Below are 17,931 nucleotides of genomic sequence, written 5' to 3' on the forward strand. Positions count from 1 at the left end.
CACTTTTCATTTAGATTAATGTTCTAAAGATGACCTCAAGATGGAGAAAGTAAGTCTGAATTGCTTGTTTTGTTTTGTCTAAATCAGGGATGTCAAACTCCAGTCCTCCAGGGCCGCTGTCCTGCAACGTTTAGATGTGCCTCTGCTGCACCACAGCTGAATAAAGTAATTAGGTCATTAAGGCTCTGGAGAACTGATCTACACAAGGAGGAGGTAATTAAGCCATTTCATTCCAGTGTTTTGTACCTGTGGCACATCTAAAAACTGCAGGATACCGGCCCTTGAGGACTGGAGTTTGACACCTGTGGTCTAAATGCAATAAGCTGGTATGACAAGTCTTGAACTAAAAAATGGATTTCCCTGATGTTTGGTACTTTTCTTGAGAAATGGCATTATATAACTCTTATTGTTAAGGGTTTGCAGTTCAGCAAATCATCTGTTCAGTTTGTTTCATTATATGATCTTGTCCTTGAAGAGCCCAACAAGAAACATGATTTCGCTATTGAAATTTTTAATTTCGTTGGTATAATTTTAACAACCGTTTGACAGGAATCTAAAAATGACAAATTAAAACTGTCACCATTCAGCATCAATTGATGTGGACTTAAGTCATGCCTAATCTACATTAAGTGATCTGAAACAGAACAGTAGATTGCTAGCAAAAATGTCTCAGTGGTCGCTCGTCACGTCAGTTCGAGGAGCTTCACTTCAACAACAGCGATGTAGCGATGTCCTCAAAAACCAATACGACCTCTGGATATGGAGGTCAAGTGATGGGCCTCAATCGGATGACTAACGTGCCCCTTAACTTTTCTAATAAGATTTTTAGGAGCTAACGACAAAATGTAACTTGTTCATGTGAAAAATAATTGGATTGTCTTTTACGAAACCATACAGCAGTGCATGAAAACTAAATCGCAGTTGACATAAAAATAACAACATTTTTGGAAATGGTAGTTTTTATACTTTGTGCAATGCTAGCCAAAACCCTTGTAACTTATGAGTCTCTTGGTAGAATGGATGCTCAATGTGATTGGCCACAAAAAGTTGCATGATATGACATCACAAGCAAAGGACCGCCCATTTAGCTCATTTTCTCGACAAGCTATTGGTTAACTGGTGGTCTAGTAACACGTGACTCCCAGTGAGGGTGTAGGTGGCCACGCCCCCTAGCTAGCTATTCCTCATAGAATGAAAAAGTCCACTTTGCAGGTTTAATGTGACATCAAAATCTGAAACTAGACTATGAAACACACCGTGTGCACAGGTTGGGGCCATGCTGGCTGCAAAAGCGGCAGAGTAAAAACTTATACAGTTTTGCAGAATGTAAAGTCTCCTATTGGTCAGGTTGTGCTGTATGCAAATGAAGTTGCTACGTCAGATCCTGAACTTGAGCGCCATTTTTTTTTTCCTCAACAGGAGGAAGAAAGGGGACAAAAGCTAGACCAAAAATAACTTATCTTCGGATTCCTTGCGCCGTAATCGCCGTTCACATTCAACTTTAGCCCCTCAGCGCGGCGTGCGTGGGGAGGGGATGCTGCTCCGGTGAGCGGGGGTTGCACAGCGCTGGGAGCAGACGCAGTTCACCGACACACATCTGCGGGCCGGTGGAAGTGGAGCACCGTGGCTCCGCCGGAGGAGACACAGCGACGACTAACGTTAATCTGCGCCGAAAATATCGCCGAGGTAAGTATGTGCGAGGAGAGGCTGTGTGCTGCTGGAGTGGGAAGATGCGCTGTGACCGGCTCCGTGACCTGGCGTGTTATCTGTCAGCACGCTGCCACTGCCAGCCTCTGGTTCCTGACTCCAATGTGGCTGATAGTCTGAATGTCTGCAGAGGGTAAGGGATTGGATTTAGGTAGCCATGAATAGCAAAAAAAAAAAAAAACACAACTATTTAGGTGTGTTCAGATACTAACAAACCAACTGTTGGACGGTAATTATGTTTTTAAAAAAATCGTATTAACCATGACGTGCTTTAAAAAAAGCAAACAAATCTTTGTGCAACAGGATTATTACTATATTCGTGATTTATATATAACTTTTTAAATGCTGCTTTTAGCAATTAGATATATTTTATATACATTTCTGCATTAGCATTTTTACAGATTTGCATACTGCACCATATTATTCAATTTAAAGGAACATTTTAAAGTGGAAAAAACAACATTTCAGTTGATTTTTTTGTCTTGTAATTGGCAGGATCCCGGCATCACAATGATTCATTAAGTGTGAGGCAACAAAATGAGAAGTACAGAGACACACAAAGAGATGGTGATTACGAGATCCATACCAGTGATATGAGCCTTTAGAACCGTGCTTGTGTGGGAGACGCTAAAATGTACACTGAAATGCATTCAGGTAGTTCTGATATCTCTTTAAACCCATTTCAACACAAAATATATTTGTTTATAAAAATCTAAAAATGCTTTTTTAAATCATTAAATCAGCATGATTGAACAAGTCAACAGTCACAACAGTGCATGGTGGAATAATTCAAGGCATCTTGGTATATATGCACAGATATATACAAATTCTGTAAACATAACATCCTGTTGGACCACACCAGAGATGCAACAATCCCTCAAAATAAAAAAGATGCTGTCTTTATTGCTGTATGTGTCAGACAAAGCTGTTCCAATCCAGTGGACAGGTCATTATTATTTGGCATACAACAAAAAAAAGCTATTTCAATTTAGAGTACAACACATTGTCTTATATAACTGTTATATATTATAATAGAAATGTGACCAACCATAAAAGACACATTTTCATTTACCTTTTCACATTTTATATATTTATTTAATCTTCTTGATTATTCCAAAGACTTAATAATGACGCAGTAGTAGGATATTTTATTTGTGGGAAATATTAAAATTAATTAGGTTTAAATGGACTGCACCCTGATTTTTAAAAGTTTTCTCAGAAAACTTGAATATTATTGTAAGACCAGCTATTAATGCGTTGTTATTATTATTCCCTCTGGTTTAGGGTGCTGTGCAATTTACTTTTGGCCAGTTTTTATTAGTGTTGCACCAATATAGAAATTTGGTCTAGTTTTGATATCCAATATTAATACTGCTGTTCTGATCAACAACTCATATTTACCTAAAATATATATGTATTTATCTCTCTGCATTCTTGAACCCATGTAAAAATGTCTCCACCTCTACATTGCTTCTCTTTGATAGTTAAAACAACCCACAATCCTTTGCTGTATCACAATCTCTGTCACATGACTGGACAAATACCACATGGCCAACACCTTCCCCTCCCCCACCTGAAACGCATTCACAAAAGGCAACAAGATGGAAATAAACGTCAGTTATTAAATTCAGCTCAGTTTTACTTCACGGACTGATACCAATATGTTAAGAAATGACTTGACATCGGCTTTCACGGATGTCGATCCCGCTATATTGTGGATCCGTAGGTTTTACGATGGGTAACCATAGGGGTTTTGTTGTTGGCCACCTAGAGCAGCTGATTAACATCTCAAATGAAGTGAATTAGAAAGAGAGAATGAGGAAGTTCTCCTTCAATAATAATGATCCTGTGTGAGATCTTTGGCAAACAACAAATTTGATTAACTTTAAGCACTTTGAGTATTGAGAATTCAGTATTTTTCTGCATGTTTCACTGAGATGTGGCTGCAGGATCAAATCCCCGACTCTCTGTCTGTGCCCGGCTTTCAAAGCATAAGAGACTGAGATTTTAAGAGGAGTAGCAAGAGTAAAGGATGTGGAGTAGCAGTGCTATGGGATAATCCAGGACATGTTACTGTGAAACTATTAGTATTAGGTTTTGTTCCATATTATTTACCAAGAAGGTTTTGCAAGTTTTATTTTGGCAAAGATGTAAGCTTTGCAATATCTTGTTCTCGACACTACATGTAGTGTCATCAGGTTAATTATCCCAATATAACCGTCTACTACGCTTCCAATATTTTACCAGTTTTCAGCTAGTCTACCAGAACGAGAGAAAATAAATGCTGACTTTGTTTTTATGCATATGTCTTGGATGAATGCATCTTCAAATACATTCTCTTGGCAAGTCAAATCATATACATGTTTTTCTTTACTTGGTGTACAAACCAGTTGTTCAAAGGCAACCTGTAATAAAAAAAAATGTCTGTGACTTTGAAGAGAGCATTCTGTATGTGGCAACTTGGACAAGTCACATGAATATTAGCAACTTGGACAAGTTGCCAAGTACAGAGAAAACCACAACAGGCAAACTTTCTATTCATAGCCATAACCATTTGCAAATTTTTTTTTTGAAGAAAATTTAATTATATAATTCATGCAGTCAGACATCCTACATGTGGAACATAATCCACCAAAGGTCATTGCTGAAGAATCATACTAGTCCAACTCTTTCCTTTTTATAAAATAAAACCTAAAACAACTGAACCCAGAACCACAACTGCAAACTAACCAAATAAATTAAGGAGTCCTAACAATAAACATCTGAAATATATTACTGTGTCCAATTACTCTAAAGTGTTTTTAAGATGAATTACTGAGATGCACTTGTTATCAAATTTACTTTACCAAAGAAAAACAGCTATAAGGGATGGTCTGGTTTAGACTTGATTGGATACGCATGTAGATACATTAATAGGTTTGTAAATAGTTTGTTGAGCAATAAACTGGCACATCTAGAATAGCACCAGAGGGTTTAATTGTTGACATAAAGAGTGAAGTGATGGTGCAATCAGGGAGTTACCTGAGCATCCAGCAATCACTTAAATGAATGAGTGAATTTTGTAGGGCATGTCATCGCATTATACACCTTTAACAGAACTTTACATACTCAAATAGAAGTCACACTTTATGTCTGCATGAGGTGGTACTGTGTGGTTAAATCGTACATTTATTGCTATCTGGGGTGTGTGAACATGGCAGTGGTGAAATGCTGGAGTCAGTTTGCACACACCTCATTTCTCTCTTTGTTGTAGATCATGGGTCTCAAACTCCAGTCCTCGAGGGCTGCAGTCCTGCAGTTTTTAGATGTGCCACAGGTACAAAACACTGGAATGAAATGGCTTAATTACCTCCTCCTTGTGTAGATCAGTTTTCCAGAGCCTTAATGACCTAATTATTCTGTTAAGGTGCGGTGCAGCAGAGACACATCTAAAAGTTGCAGGACTGTGGCCCTCGAGGACTGGAGTTTGAGACCCCTGTTGTAGAGTGTGCACCTCACATGCCTTGCATTTGTGCAATGTGACCACTTTGGGCGTTTTTCATATGTACAATTTGTTTACTTTGGTCCAAATTAGTTGATTAGGTAAGTTTTTTTGGGTGGTTCGGAAAACTCTTACCCAAACCAAAACTTGTCACTAAAGAAAACTGTACCGAGACCGTTTGGTGGAAGTGGACTTGGCACGATTGTTTTGAAAAACACCCTAGTTTGATTGCTGCCTTCACTTCTGCACAAGCGGACTAAGAGGGGAAAGTAAATGAAGTTTGTTTTAAACGGACTAAACACCTCAGGTCTAGAAGACTGGTCGACTTAGAACCTCACATTGCTATCCATACTCTGGCCTGTCTGGATGCTCTCTAATATGTCTACTGACTCTACACCAGGGGTGTCAAACTCCAGTCCTCAAGGGCAGGTGTCCTGCAACGTTTAGATGTGCCTCTGCTGCACCACACCTGAATAGAATAATTAGGTCATTAGCAAGGCTCTGGAGAACTGATTTGCACAAGGAGGAGGTAATTAAGCCATTTCATTCCAGCGTTTTGTACCTGTGGAACATCTAAAAACTGCAGGACAGCGGCCCTTGAGGACTGGAGTTTGACACCTGTGCTCTACACTGTTGTAACTGTGGCAGGTAATAGTAGGAGAAGTAGTTGCCTTTCTATCCAAAAATGTTGGGTTTGATTGCAGCCTCCTCTGCTACATGTGTACATTCTCCTGGCCAAGACACTTAACCCCAAGTTGGTGAATGTGGCTAATTTACTGTGTTTCAAATGGGCATTACGACTAGAATACATTAATCCTAAATTCAGTCAATTTAGGATTAATGTATGATGACCTTCTTTCAGATTTTCACTCCCTGCACCACCACAAATGAGGCCACAGTTTATGTCTTCTGAGACTACTTTGGCGGTGCCAACTCCTTTCTAATCAAATCATATATATCCCCACCGTTGGTCTGCATGTGCACAAAATCAGGTCATTCAATCTGGGAGTTTTAACTTGTTTTACATTGTCTAATTGTGCCATGGTTTCCTGTTTTTCTTTTTCTTTAAGGTTTGCAGTAAATCATGTATCAACTTCCAGTAGGAAGTGTAGAAAAGATTCGAAAGGCTCGTAAAGCAGTGAAAAACATCCTAAGTGAGATCGGCCTCGAAGACTGTCAGAACTGGCTGAAGGTATGTTTCATTGTTATTGTTCAATAACTTACAAAAAGTTTTATATATCAGGAGGCTGTAAATGTCATTGCTAATTGTGATTTTCCTTCAAGTTATTGCTCTTTTCATGCAGTTTTTAACGTGCTGATAGGATGACCCTCATCTGCTTCCTGCATAACTTGTAACTACTTACTGTGTCTGACGTTACAAAGTGCATGCTACTAACGGTGCAAATTATTTAAAAAAAAAAATTAAATATCTCCTTTAAGGTCTTTTTCAATTTAGTTATCAATATCTTTCAAACAGAATTATCTTTTTATGAGTGAGAGAAGTCCTGAAATCATCCTTAGTGAGCCAGCAGTAGTTTATTATTTTAACATCTTTTGTACATTCTTGAAATGTGTTTTTTAAATATATATATTAATATTAAACTTCTGATTGACATCATCTTTGAAACTGTACAACTTCTTTCTCATATAAGCAGCAGCAACCAGCATCTGAGTTGTGAGAACAGGCTTTCTGCTGTTGCGTTTTGAATATTTAGTAGGATCTGATTATGCTTAAAGGAGGGACATATTAAATCTCCTCCTTCTTGCAATACGCTGTTTGTCCCCGCCCCCATCCGTCCGTGCACCTCGCCGCCCAGCACTCTTAACGCTAGCCCCACCCCACCATCTCTCCTTCGACCTCCCTCCCCACCGACTAAAGTTTCCGGTATTCTCAAATCCAAAACTTGTCAGCATTCTTACAGCCATATTCATCCACTCCCGTGAGTTGTGAAGTTCTGCTGAAGAAATACATCCAGTTTTGACACATTCTGACAATGTGGCATTCCGTTGGTGAGAAAAAGTCCTGTAAACACCGTTACGCATGAGGGCGCACAGAGCCTGACTTTGACGCAGAAAAGGGGCACACATTACGCATGCAGCTGGTGGATTAATGTCAAAACAAACCCCAAAATGCCTTATGACAGGACGTGTGTTGGCTACACATCGGTGGCTTTAGATTTAGTTTCCGAGTTGACCAGTCAGAAATATTCCAGAAAGAATACAGGCATGTCAAAATGAACTGAAGTCGCTCTCTGGATAGTATTGGCTCGGAAAAAGCCATTTCGGTGTCACTCAAAAGGGGGGGGGCCTCTAGGCTGCCATACAAAAGCATCATAATGGACTCCGGCAGAGTTTAAACCCTCATCGCTCACCCTGTAAAATACAATGGAAAAACGGCACGTGGGCGTCCCGGTGCAGGTTAAGGGGTTAAAAATGAACTTTATTGGCTTGGGTTTTACTTTTTCCAAGCTGAGAAGTGCTCTTATTACTAATTACCGTACCTATTTTTTCCTACTGTTGTATCATGAACACTGACCTTAACTCAGGAAGTGAGACCTGAAGAGATATTGATGATCTGCTTGTTCTTTGTGACTACTTGCATAAATTTTCTATGTACTCTTTAAGTAATTTGCAGTACCAGTGAAGATTCAGAGTTGCGCATTTTCTGGATTTGTAGATTAAGACTCTCGCTGTGGATCTCCAGAGTGCCAAAACTTTAGATCAGGGGTCTCAAACTCCAGTCCTCGAGGGCCGCAGTCCTGCAACTTTTAGATGTGCCTCTGCTGCACCACACCTGAACAGAATAATTAGGTCATTAAGGCTCTGGAAAACTGATCTACACAAGGAGGAGGTCATTAAGTCATTTCATTCCAGTGTTTTGTACATGTGGCACATCTAAAAACTGCAGGACTGCGGCCCTTGAGGCCTGGAGTTTGAGACCCCTGCTTTAGATATAAATGATGGATGACTGCAGCTTCTTTTCTGATTTTATTTTTGTTAGATCAGAACATCTGTAATCAGACCTGATTATGCCCAGAAAAAAAATCACATTGAAGTGTGACCAAAAAACAAACAAAACCAGAAGAAAAGTACTTTATAAGGAGGCAAATACTTTTTATATAAGCTGTACACTTTAGATCAGTCTGGTCAAACACAAAGGAAAATGTTCTTATTTCATTTAGGTCTACACGGTGTCTATTATTGATAAGTTGCAGCATCATTTATAATTAAATGGGGTTTTTTTCATTTGCAATGACTTGATTTCTATGCAGTTTGATGAAATTGGGTCATTCATTATCAGGGTTGGGCAGTATGTAATAACTATCAGTAAAACATGGCAAGGCATTTGTGCCGAGCAACATGTTTTTGCAATATTAGCTACCTGTGTCCAGTATTATTTACCTTTTATCACAAATATTTCAAGAACAGCCAAATAAAAAAATTGAGGAAAAATACTATCACCACTCAGAAAAGCTGTTGCTATGCAAGTTGGATTATGAAACCAAGGAAAGAGAAAAATAAAACTGAGTAGTTCTATAGACAGTCCCCTGATTTCTTTGCTTTGCAGACTGTCTTGTTAATACTAATAATGTCACACTGACTCCAACTTATTATTGTCCTTTTAAAAGATGTGAAAAAATGTTTTGTTTTTGTAAACAGATAAAACTAAACCTTAATGTCTGTTCTTATCTGTTTTAATCAGGTGGTTATCATAGGCCTGTCACGATAACAAATTTTGCAGAGCGATTAATTGTCTCAAAAATTATTGCGATAAACGATAATATTGTTTGAAGACCTTTTTACACTGATTTAATGAAAATGACGTAATAATGCATGCGATTTCCTGCCAAAGATAGATACACTTTATTTTCAAAAGAACACTAAACACTGGAACTGATAAACAAAAAACCAAAACCAAAAATAAAATGGATTCTCAGTCTCCATTAACATAAAATACTAGAATAAAAACTAAACAACATAAAGCCAAAGTGTAAATAAATACTGCATTCAACCAAAAGAGTGCAGATTATGAAGTCTGTATACTATATTGCCCTTCAGTTGTGATTAGATTTAAATAGAGAAGATGGGCACATCGACTACCTGATGCAATAGTTCACACTACATGATTTTTTTGCCCCAATTTTCCCCTTATGACAATCTTAGAACCTTGGACTTTCTAAGATTGCCGATCATCCGGTAGTGTGTGGTGTGTTACGGTAGATCGTTGTGGCCACTCCGATCTAAATCAGAGGTTTTCCCCGACTGAGAGCTTAACGCAGCACATTGAATATGACAGGTAGCCAATCAGAAAGCGCTGATTCTCCTCTGTGCTTTCTGAGGGGAAATTACGGAGGGGAATCCCAAACAGCTGACACATGTGACTCCAAGTCCAGGTGGAAACAACATTAATGTTTATTCAACATTTTGTGCAAAGAATATAGAAATGACAAGGGGAGGAGTTGGAGCAAAATTGCTACCGCAGTTGATAAACCTGGTAACCTTTCAGCTGTTCTTCGTTAACGTGACGTAAATAGGTTATAATGATTTTCATTCAGTCAGGACTTTACGCTGACACTAGCAACATGCATTGCAAGTAGATTGTAGTAAAGCATTGATTAATGCCTGGTTTTAAAATTAGTTCACTGAACTTGTAGCCATTATTTTGTGCCCATTGTTGGACACCACACGGCAGGAACGAACCCGATCGAACCGTTATACCTAGGATTTCTGTCGGCTAATGTGTGATCTATCGTGTAGTGTGTGCTTTACACTAAGGAAATGAGGAAGGGAGGGTCAGTGGAGAGCACCGGAGTTGAGCCTTTTTTCATTCAGTGTCATCAACAGAAAGAGAAAAAGGCCTGAAGAGACGATAATGCCGATAATTGAAATGAGGTAGATAGTTTTAATTTATTGTACGATTAATTGATTTATCGTTTATTGTGACAGACTTAGGTAATCACTGGTCGATGCACTGTTTAAGTTTATTGAGTATGGAAAAATAAAAATGAAACATGTTTGTCCATCCAGTCATCTGTCGATCCATTCATCCACTAATCTTTCCAGCCATCCTTTGTTTAATCCTTCACAGCCTGTTTTACAGGTTATACATTTAAATCCTGTCCACTGTAGCCAGAAATTTGACTGATAAATCAGGAAATGGAAGCAGGTTATGTGGGAATCTTGTCTGTGGGTGGAGCTGTTTCATGGATAAGTTGCAGAAACAGAATTATTTCATCAGTGCAACAACTTATCTTGACTTACCAGGTACCACCGGGAGAAGTCCAAACATAGCTGATCTAGCTAGGAAAGCAACCTTTTATTCTGTAGATTTGGCTCAGAGATTGCGAGAACTATTGGGAAAGTTATGATCTTCAGGATAAAAAGGATGTAGTGTTAACATTCTCTGAAGGGATGTTTTCTATTATGATTTTGTTTGTTCTGTGCAGGATCTGAATGAAAACCCAGATGAGAAAAATCCAGATGAGGAAGAGGAAAAAGAAGAAGCCTTTCAGGAAACGGAATGGGTTCATATCACAGAGGGATTCAGTGTCCGACAGCAGAAGAAGGTGAACTTCATGTTTTCCCTTTGCTTTCATGACTTTCTTCAAAATCCAAAATAATGAAATCTTTTTTTACTATAGTGCTTTTATTTTATTTTTATCTTACATTTTTTCTCTAAAATGTTTTTGTCGTGTGTCGTGTAGCCACAAGTTATGTCTTGATTAAAAAACAAAAGTATGCTGCTTCTGCAAAACAGTTTTCATGCAGGCCTGAGATTCTTGAAGCATGATTACTTTGAGTAATAATAATTTAAAAAAGAGTATAAAATCTGAAACTAAAATTATTTAATTGCTTTGTTCAAAACGGATTTTAAATGTACTTGAAACTTTTTAAATTAGGATGTCATCAAAAAGTTATTTCAGTCATTTTATTGAGGGTCATTTCAGCAAATTGTATCCTTCCAACTTTCAAATATACTTAGATATATCACTAAACAAACAGCCTTCTTCTTATTCAAACAATAAGACTTTATTTTATCCTCCTTGTCTGCTCAAATACATACAAATCAGAATATGAGGATCTTTTAGGCCTTCTAATTTAACAAATTTAGCAGTTGGAAGAAAATTGTTTTAAATATTTACCTGATTTTCATTTGTTTCCCCAGTGGCCGTATCGGTCTCGATCTCTGTGCTGCACCCTCTGCAAGTACTCATCACAAAACCTCTACAACTTCAGAAGCCACGTCTCTCGCTGCCATGCATACGTTCAGTCATACTGCTCACTGGCACCCTGCTCTCAATGTCTCTTTATCGCTCACCCCAAGATCGTCAAGAAGCACATGCTCTTCTTCCACGCCAAACTGCCCGTCCCAAACATACAGCCGCAGAAGGAGAGTGGGTTCACCCATCGCTCTGCTGAGAGGTATCAATGTCGAAGGTGTGGATTCCCGACCTCCTCTATCTTCGCGATAAAGAAGCACATCATTCTCAAGCACCTGGATCACCTGGCAGATCAATACATTGGTTACAGATTGCACCAGCAGGCGACTACAGCAGTAAAGATCTACTGCTGCAAGGTGTGCAAGGTAAACACTGGAACTCTAGACCAAATGTTGCACCATATGCTGGTGGAACCAGCACACTATACTGTCACCATACAGGTGCAGAGTGTCATTACGGAAAACAAGAACTACACTGTTAAACCAACTTCTAATGGAAATGGATTGTTGGTCACATTCCCAAATATTGCCCCCAAACCACAGGCGCCTCAGATATTTCCCAGTAACCAGCTGGTTTTACCCAGTAATGGCCAACCTGCTGGGACTGTTGTGGCGGTGCAGCAGCTGCAAGGCAACACGAACAGTGCAACTCTGATCTGTACTCCTGGAACCAACCAAGCTTTTCTCCCTCCACAAGCATCGGCACTAGTGCAGCTTGCTAGCGCAGAAGCTAAAGGTTTGCTCCAGCCTGGTGCAACGATAGCCCTCCGTAGCGCTCTGCCCCAAGGGTCGTCCGTAGTCCAGCTTCCCACAGTGTCCAATGTGTCTCTGAAGCAGACACCCGTAACCTTACCCTCTCCTATAGCTCAACCTATAGCTCAACCACAACAGGCTCAACCACAAGGGCAGCAAGTGGTTCTTTCACCAGGACCTCAAACCAATCTGGCTGCTGGAGTTACTCCTAAGCCTGTTGTGGCTGCACAAACTTCACAAGCAAACCACACTCCCCTACAAGGAACCATGCTCACTTCACAGTCCCTGCTGAGTCACCTTATCCCCACCGGCAACAGGGTGAATGGCATGCCCACGTACACATTCGCTCCACTCGTCTCTCAGAAAACTTCCATGCCTCTCAAACCTGTTGAGCAATTGTGTAACTCCACGCCACAGACCAAGAGGTGGATCACCTGCCCCCTCTGCAATGAACTTTTCCCTTCAAACGTCTTCGATATGCACATGGAGGCCGCCCACCAGACCAAATCTACCGCTTCCAAGTCAGAAAGCGTTGCCGCCCGAGCAGCATTCCTGAAGAAAATGCCCGACAAGACAGTCAAATGTCTCACATGCAAAATTTTGCTAACAGAGCGGGTCGTCTTCCAACACTTGCTGCATGGGCTCAATTGTTTGTACTGCTCAGCTTTGTTCTTTTCAGTCAAACAGCTTGTAGACCATGTAAAGCTGCACAATCCAGCCAGCAAGGTGTATTGTGACTTTCTTAGGCAGAAGTACAGGATCTACTCCAAAGGTAACGGTGCTATTATCTTCCCTCATTTCGATGTGAACACCACCGCACCAAAGGACATCCTGGGAGAAGCAGAGGTCAACCTTGCCCTAGTCACAAGTTCCCTTGACCTAATTTACTTCAAGTTGCAGGCCAGCAGCCCACAAGACGTTTGCCCCACACCCATGAAAATCCATAGCGCCTACTGTCCCTTCTGCAACGAGAGGTTTCAGAATCAGTCTGATCATGTCCTGCACTTGAAACAGAAGCATTTTGTGGCGCCAACTATTCATGCCATCTTGAAAACTGAGGCGTTCAAGTGCATATACTGCAATGGGGTGTACACAGGAAAAGTCACTCAGCAGGCTGTGATGCTCCATATCCAACGGTGTCGCTGTTCTCCAAAACCACCTCCACTGCCGCCACCACCACCGATTCCTAAGCCCACGGCTCCCACAGCTGTGCTGCAGCATCAACCACAACTAAAGCCAGCTCTGCAGGTCAGTCAGCAGTCGGGACTTTACTTCCTCCAAGTGCCGCAGGGAATGACGATGACACGGGCCATAGCCCCAGCTCGTGTGATCCAAGCTCCAGCCCCTGCGGATCCCCCAGAAACCGAGGCAGAGCGGCAGCTGAAGAGGAAGCTTGAGGCAGCTTTGAAGGAGGCCATGGAGGCCAACAGGCGAGAGCGAGAAGAAAAGGCCGCCATGCGCAAGAGGAAAGAGCAGGAGAAACGGCAGCGGGAGAAGGAATTGCAGGAGAAGCAGGAATCCCCACCAGAACCAGAGGTGCTGAGCGACCCTACGGTCAAGCTCGTGTTGGAGCCGACCGCCGTGGAGCGGCGCTGCAGTGACGAACGCAGAGAGTTTATCTCAAAGTACTTCAACATGAACCCCTACGCCACCAAACCGGAGACAGAGGAGTTGTGCAGAAGGCTGACTATAACCAAAGCAGAGCTGGCGGGCCACTTCAGCAAGAAGCGCAGCAAGTGCATGAAAAGCCTCAAGAGGAACACGGCCGCCATCTTACTCGGCTTTAACATGAGCGAGCTGAGTAAAGTGAAGCACAAGCTACTGATCCCAGAGCCAGAGGCGCCGGCCGACATCGTGGAGTCGGACGACGAGGAGGAGGAATCTCAAGAACCGGAAACGACTGAAAAAGCGGCGGAGCAGGAACCGACGACGACTGTAGAAGGGGCGAAGGATGTGGAGGAGGAACTAGAACCGATGGATGTAGGTGACGCGGAGACGGAGCAGGAGCCGATGGAATGAGCTGAGATATTTGAGATATGGACCAAAAATAAGCAAATCAAGTTTAAATTCAAAACAGAAACTGCTAATTCCCAATGACTTTTCTGTTGAGTCATAGTCTCATTTCATAATATCCAAGTTATCCTGAAACAGAGGGCGGTTTGTGGATGTAGCCCTCACTAATAGTGCTTTGGTCCACCTCAGTATGTCATCAGTGCTCCTCCTTCTGGTTTCCACTCGGATGCAGTGACAGGTTGAGGCTTTTCTAAAACATAATGATACTGAGATAATGAACAGCATCTCCCTGGATTCAACTTTTATCACAAACCCAAGTTCTCAGCTGCCTTTTATACCCTTTATTTAAGACCACTCACTCAAATATTTCTAACTTACTTTGGTTCAGTTTATTATTATTTTTTATTATATTAGACCTTGCCTTATAAGTTTGACCCTTTTTCTGTTGACCACCGCTGCTTTTGTATTTTTCACCATTTTTCACAGACCAAATTCTCCTCAGAAATGTTCCTCTCTTCCCTCCAAATTTTACAGTTAACCTTTTTTTTTGGCCTTAATTTGAATTCTCGTATTCTGTCAGAATAACTTCATTTGTGCCATTGTGAGGTCCACACGTCTTGCATAGACTTGAGCAAAGATTAAACTAAACTCACACATTGCTGAATAATCCTGTGCATTGGTTTTGTTTTCCTGGCTGCTTCTTTTTGTATTAGTATTTTCTATAACTACTAGAGTATGAAAATCGTTGGGTTAGATATAAAAGTAAAACATTCTGTCCAAGGCCACTGTGGTGTAAAAAAAAAAAAAAGAAATAAGAAAAATAAAGTGGTTTCTTTTTAAACATGATTCACTTTTGTTTATTTAATAAATTATGTTCATGTTAGAGTATTTGCAGAAGACATCTAGTCATTTCAGTCATGTGTAATAATACTCTTGCCAATTATATATGTTTAATTTTACTAATCATCAGGCTGTATGCTGGGCCACACCAACTATCTTGTGATTGGATGCTTACAATATTATGATACAGCAAGAGATAAATCTATTCAACTAGCAAAACACAGATTAACCTTCAGCTTTTTTTTTACAGTAGAGCATCATGGATGTAACTGCTATTACATCTAACACAATAAGAGGAATACAGTAGCCAGTTGACAGCCTAAAAGGATGATGAGGCTTAAATGTTCTAAAAACCTCATTAATGTATTTTTGTTCACTTAATTCCAGGTAGCTGCGTAACGGTTCTAATTTGATCCAGGACTGAGGGGCCGGAGTAGTTGTTGGTCTGAATGGCCTCCAGCCTGTTCAGGTATTCCCTTGGAAGCCCGTTCTGTTCTGCTCCCAGGCACACCACCTTCAACATGGAGAAACAAACAATATTTACGCAAAAACCAAAACGTGTGAAAATAATGAACGAATAGTCACAGTTTTAGGGGGCGATTCCTCAAAAGAACAACGTATTTTCACGGTTTTGACATATTGCACATGTTGAAAATCCATCCAAACGTCTAGGTTTTACTGATATATTTTGGGATATTCTAGATCAGGGGTGGGCAACTCCTGTTTTTCTCACTTGAAAACTCTTGATTAAATAAAAACGAAAAATAAGTTAAATTCTCAGGACACCTGTTTGTACTGCGGAGATGGAGGAGAGGCGTGAAAGTTGTTCATCTGGTACGTCCTGCATTGTAGCACACCGTCATCAATCTCAACAGAGACCTCCAGCGGGGAGTATATTCCACGGCTCACACCTTCCTGTCATCAAATGAGCATGAATAGAAAACACATTTCTGTTTAAACGGAACCAATGTATTGATAAACCTTTAACCAGATGTGCATTTGTGCCTCTCACTTGTCCAAGGTTGGGAGGTTTTCATTGCTCAAAGTCCAGATTACACCCCACACCTCTTCGCCCGGACAGGCCTCGATGGTGGCCACTCCACCGTGCCACGAGTTTTCCACATGTTCCTCCCACAGGCCAAAGTTCAGCTTGTAGTCCTGTGGAAATGCATAACCAAAAGATACAAAACTGGTTTGACCTTTCAAAAATTAAAAACAGTTTTCTAGAATATTTCATAAGTACCGCATATAATTATTTTTGTACAGGTCTCTTCTGTCTGACAGGTATTTGAATTTGAATCCCAACCTGGGATTTACACTAGAATGTAGAAAGTAGTATGGTCAGACCCCACAAAAAAAAACTTAAAATAGTTATTTTTTGGAGTTTTGGGAAATTAGTGAAGGCTTTACAAACCACAAAATATGTTTCATGTAATCTGCGATTAGAGTTAAATACTTCTGTTCAGGCTTGAGCTCTCTGGGTAATGCAATTTTCAAGCAGGACCTCAAATAAGATAGCTTTAGTCAAGAAAATACATTTTTATTTAATTATTTTTGTTTTTTAACACTCACAAATCAGCATTTTATCGAATGAGTAATTTATACAAAAATCTCAGTTAAGTTTGGCCATTTCAAGTGTTTTATTTCACTTGAAATGGCCAAGTGAAATAAGACACTTGACCAATGCAGTTTAGAGTCAAAAATGCTGCGAAATAAGCCTTTAATAAAGAGCCCAGTCCAGATCTGATCCGAACCTGAGGCTTCCGATTCAGGAAATGGCTTCAGGGCGAGTCCACCTCATTTTCCCACTGCTTCTATCTACTCTAGTAGATCACCTACAACACCTCGACTCTTCAAACCTGGACTAGATTATTCTCATCTAATAGCAGAATATTTAAAAACGATGGTGTGATTTGTGAAACTTCAAGTTGAGGGCGATTGCAGCCCTTTTTGTGCATCTAGAACACACTAGAACTTCTCCAGCTGTTCCACTAGAACATTTTTAATTGGATCTTTAATTTCGCTGTGCGAAACGGAGAGGTACTCTAAGGTCTAATTCTAATCAAAGGTGCTGAAGGTAGTGAAAAATTAGGTGGAATAGCCCTTTAGCTGTTTTGCTAATAGGGAGCTGCAATCGGAAACCAACTTCAGCTCTCTGGTTGCTCTCTGGTTCCGATTCGAGTACTGACTTCAGCTACTTTCATGAAAAGCAGGTGAGTAGCGGCGGTTCGTTTCAGTTTATCTGAGGTGTCCCGAAACGTGTCAACCGGATTTTAGTTTGTCTGTTAATGGGGAAAGCGAGTGTAAAAACTAGTACCCAGACACGGCTAGCTGTCATGTCAGCCAAAACAAGAAATGCTGCGGTCAGAAACTAAATGCTTTCAGTTAGCATGGCACTAGCCAAAACAGGACAATAAAAATGACATGCATAATGGTTTACTTTATAAATCATATGTGTAATCCGACATAATTGTAGTCTGTCGTAAATGCAAAAGATTGACTGATTTCAATGTACAAACCTTTAGTCGACCTGTAGAGACGAACGCAGCCGATGGATTATTTAGCTGCAGTCTTTCCCTCAATAAGTTGCTTCCAAACGCAAAGTACATAAAATGACCGTCGCTGCTGCCTGACATTTCTACAAAACATATAGCAATGAGTACAAATATGTAGAAACTATACGACATACGCCACATCGTAACGAGTTTCCAATAAGCTTCCGGGAACTCGGGACTTCCAGGTAAAGTCGAGTTGTCTTTTATGGTATGGCAAGCCGTTTCAGCATTTTATAGCCAATTTGAAATACTTCCATTTATAATATATTTTGTGGGTTTGCATCTACATGATTTCATGGAACTGATCTCATACATTGAATAATACGTTACCTCAGTGCAGGCGTAAATTCTAAAAATATCCA

General features: G+C 40.4%; 3 protein-coding genes across 5 annotated transcripts in view; 2 read left to right on the forward strand and 1 right to left on the reverse strand.

Annotated features, from left to right (window-relative positions):
* Positions 1-17,931, forward strand: part of aunip (aurora kinase A and ninein interacting protein) — a 954,922-nt gene that overhangs the window by 845,644 nt on the left and 91,347 nt on the right. The window lies entirely within an intron of this gene.
* adnp2b (ADNP homeobox 2b) lies at positions 33-15,020 on the forward strand. 3 transcript variants are annotated; one of them, XM_028036523.1, is made up of 5 exons: positions 33-49; positions 1,420-1,686; positions 6,259-6,380; positions 10,636-10,755; positions 11,355-15,020. In XM_028036523.1, the coding sequence occupies exons 3-5, from the start codon at positions 6,273-6,275 to the stop codon at positions 14,178-14,180; spliced, it is 3,054 nt and encodes a 1,017-aa protein (XP_027892324.1). In that variant the 5' UTR covers positions 33-49; positions 1,420-1,686; positions 6,259-6,272; the 3' UTR covers positions 14,181-15,020. The 3 variants fall into 3 exon arrangements, with proteins under 3 accessions (XP_027892324.1, XP_027892325.1, XP_027892323.1); XM_028036524.1 differs by lacking the exon at positions 33-49 and adding an exon at positions 2,203-2,361 and having other exon boundaries at positions 1,277-1,686; XM_028036522.1 differs by lacking the exon at positions 33-49 and having other exon boundaries at positions 1,278-1,686.
* Positions 15,252-17,767, reverse strand: ggcta (gamma-glutamylcyclotransferase a). The gene is made up of 4 exons (XM_028036600.1): positions 17,534-17,767; positions 16,027-16,172; positions 15,801-15,933; positions 15,252-15,528 (listed from the first exon to the last, which is right to left on the reverse strand). The coding sequence occupies exons 1-4, from the start codon at positions 17,708-17,710 to the stop codon at positions 15,388-15,390; spliced, it is 597 nt and encodes a 198-aa protein (XP_027892401.1). The 5' UTR covers positions 17,711-17,767; the 3' UTR covers positions 15,252-15,387.

This window comes from Xiphophorus couchianus, chromosome 13 (genome assembly GCF_001444195.1).
Source record: "Xiphophorus couchianus chromosome 13, X_couchianus-1.0, whole genome shotgun sequence".
Lineage (NCBI taxonomy): Eukaryota > Metazoa > Chordata > Actinopteri > Cyprinodontiformes > Poeciliidae > Xiphophorus > Xiphophorus couchianus.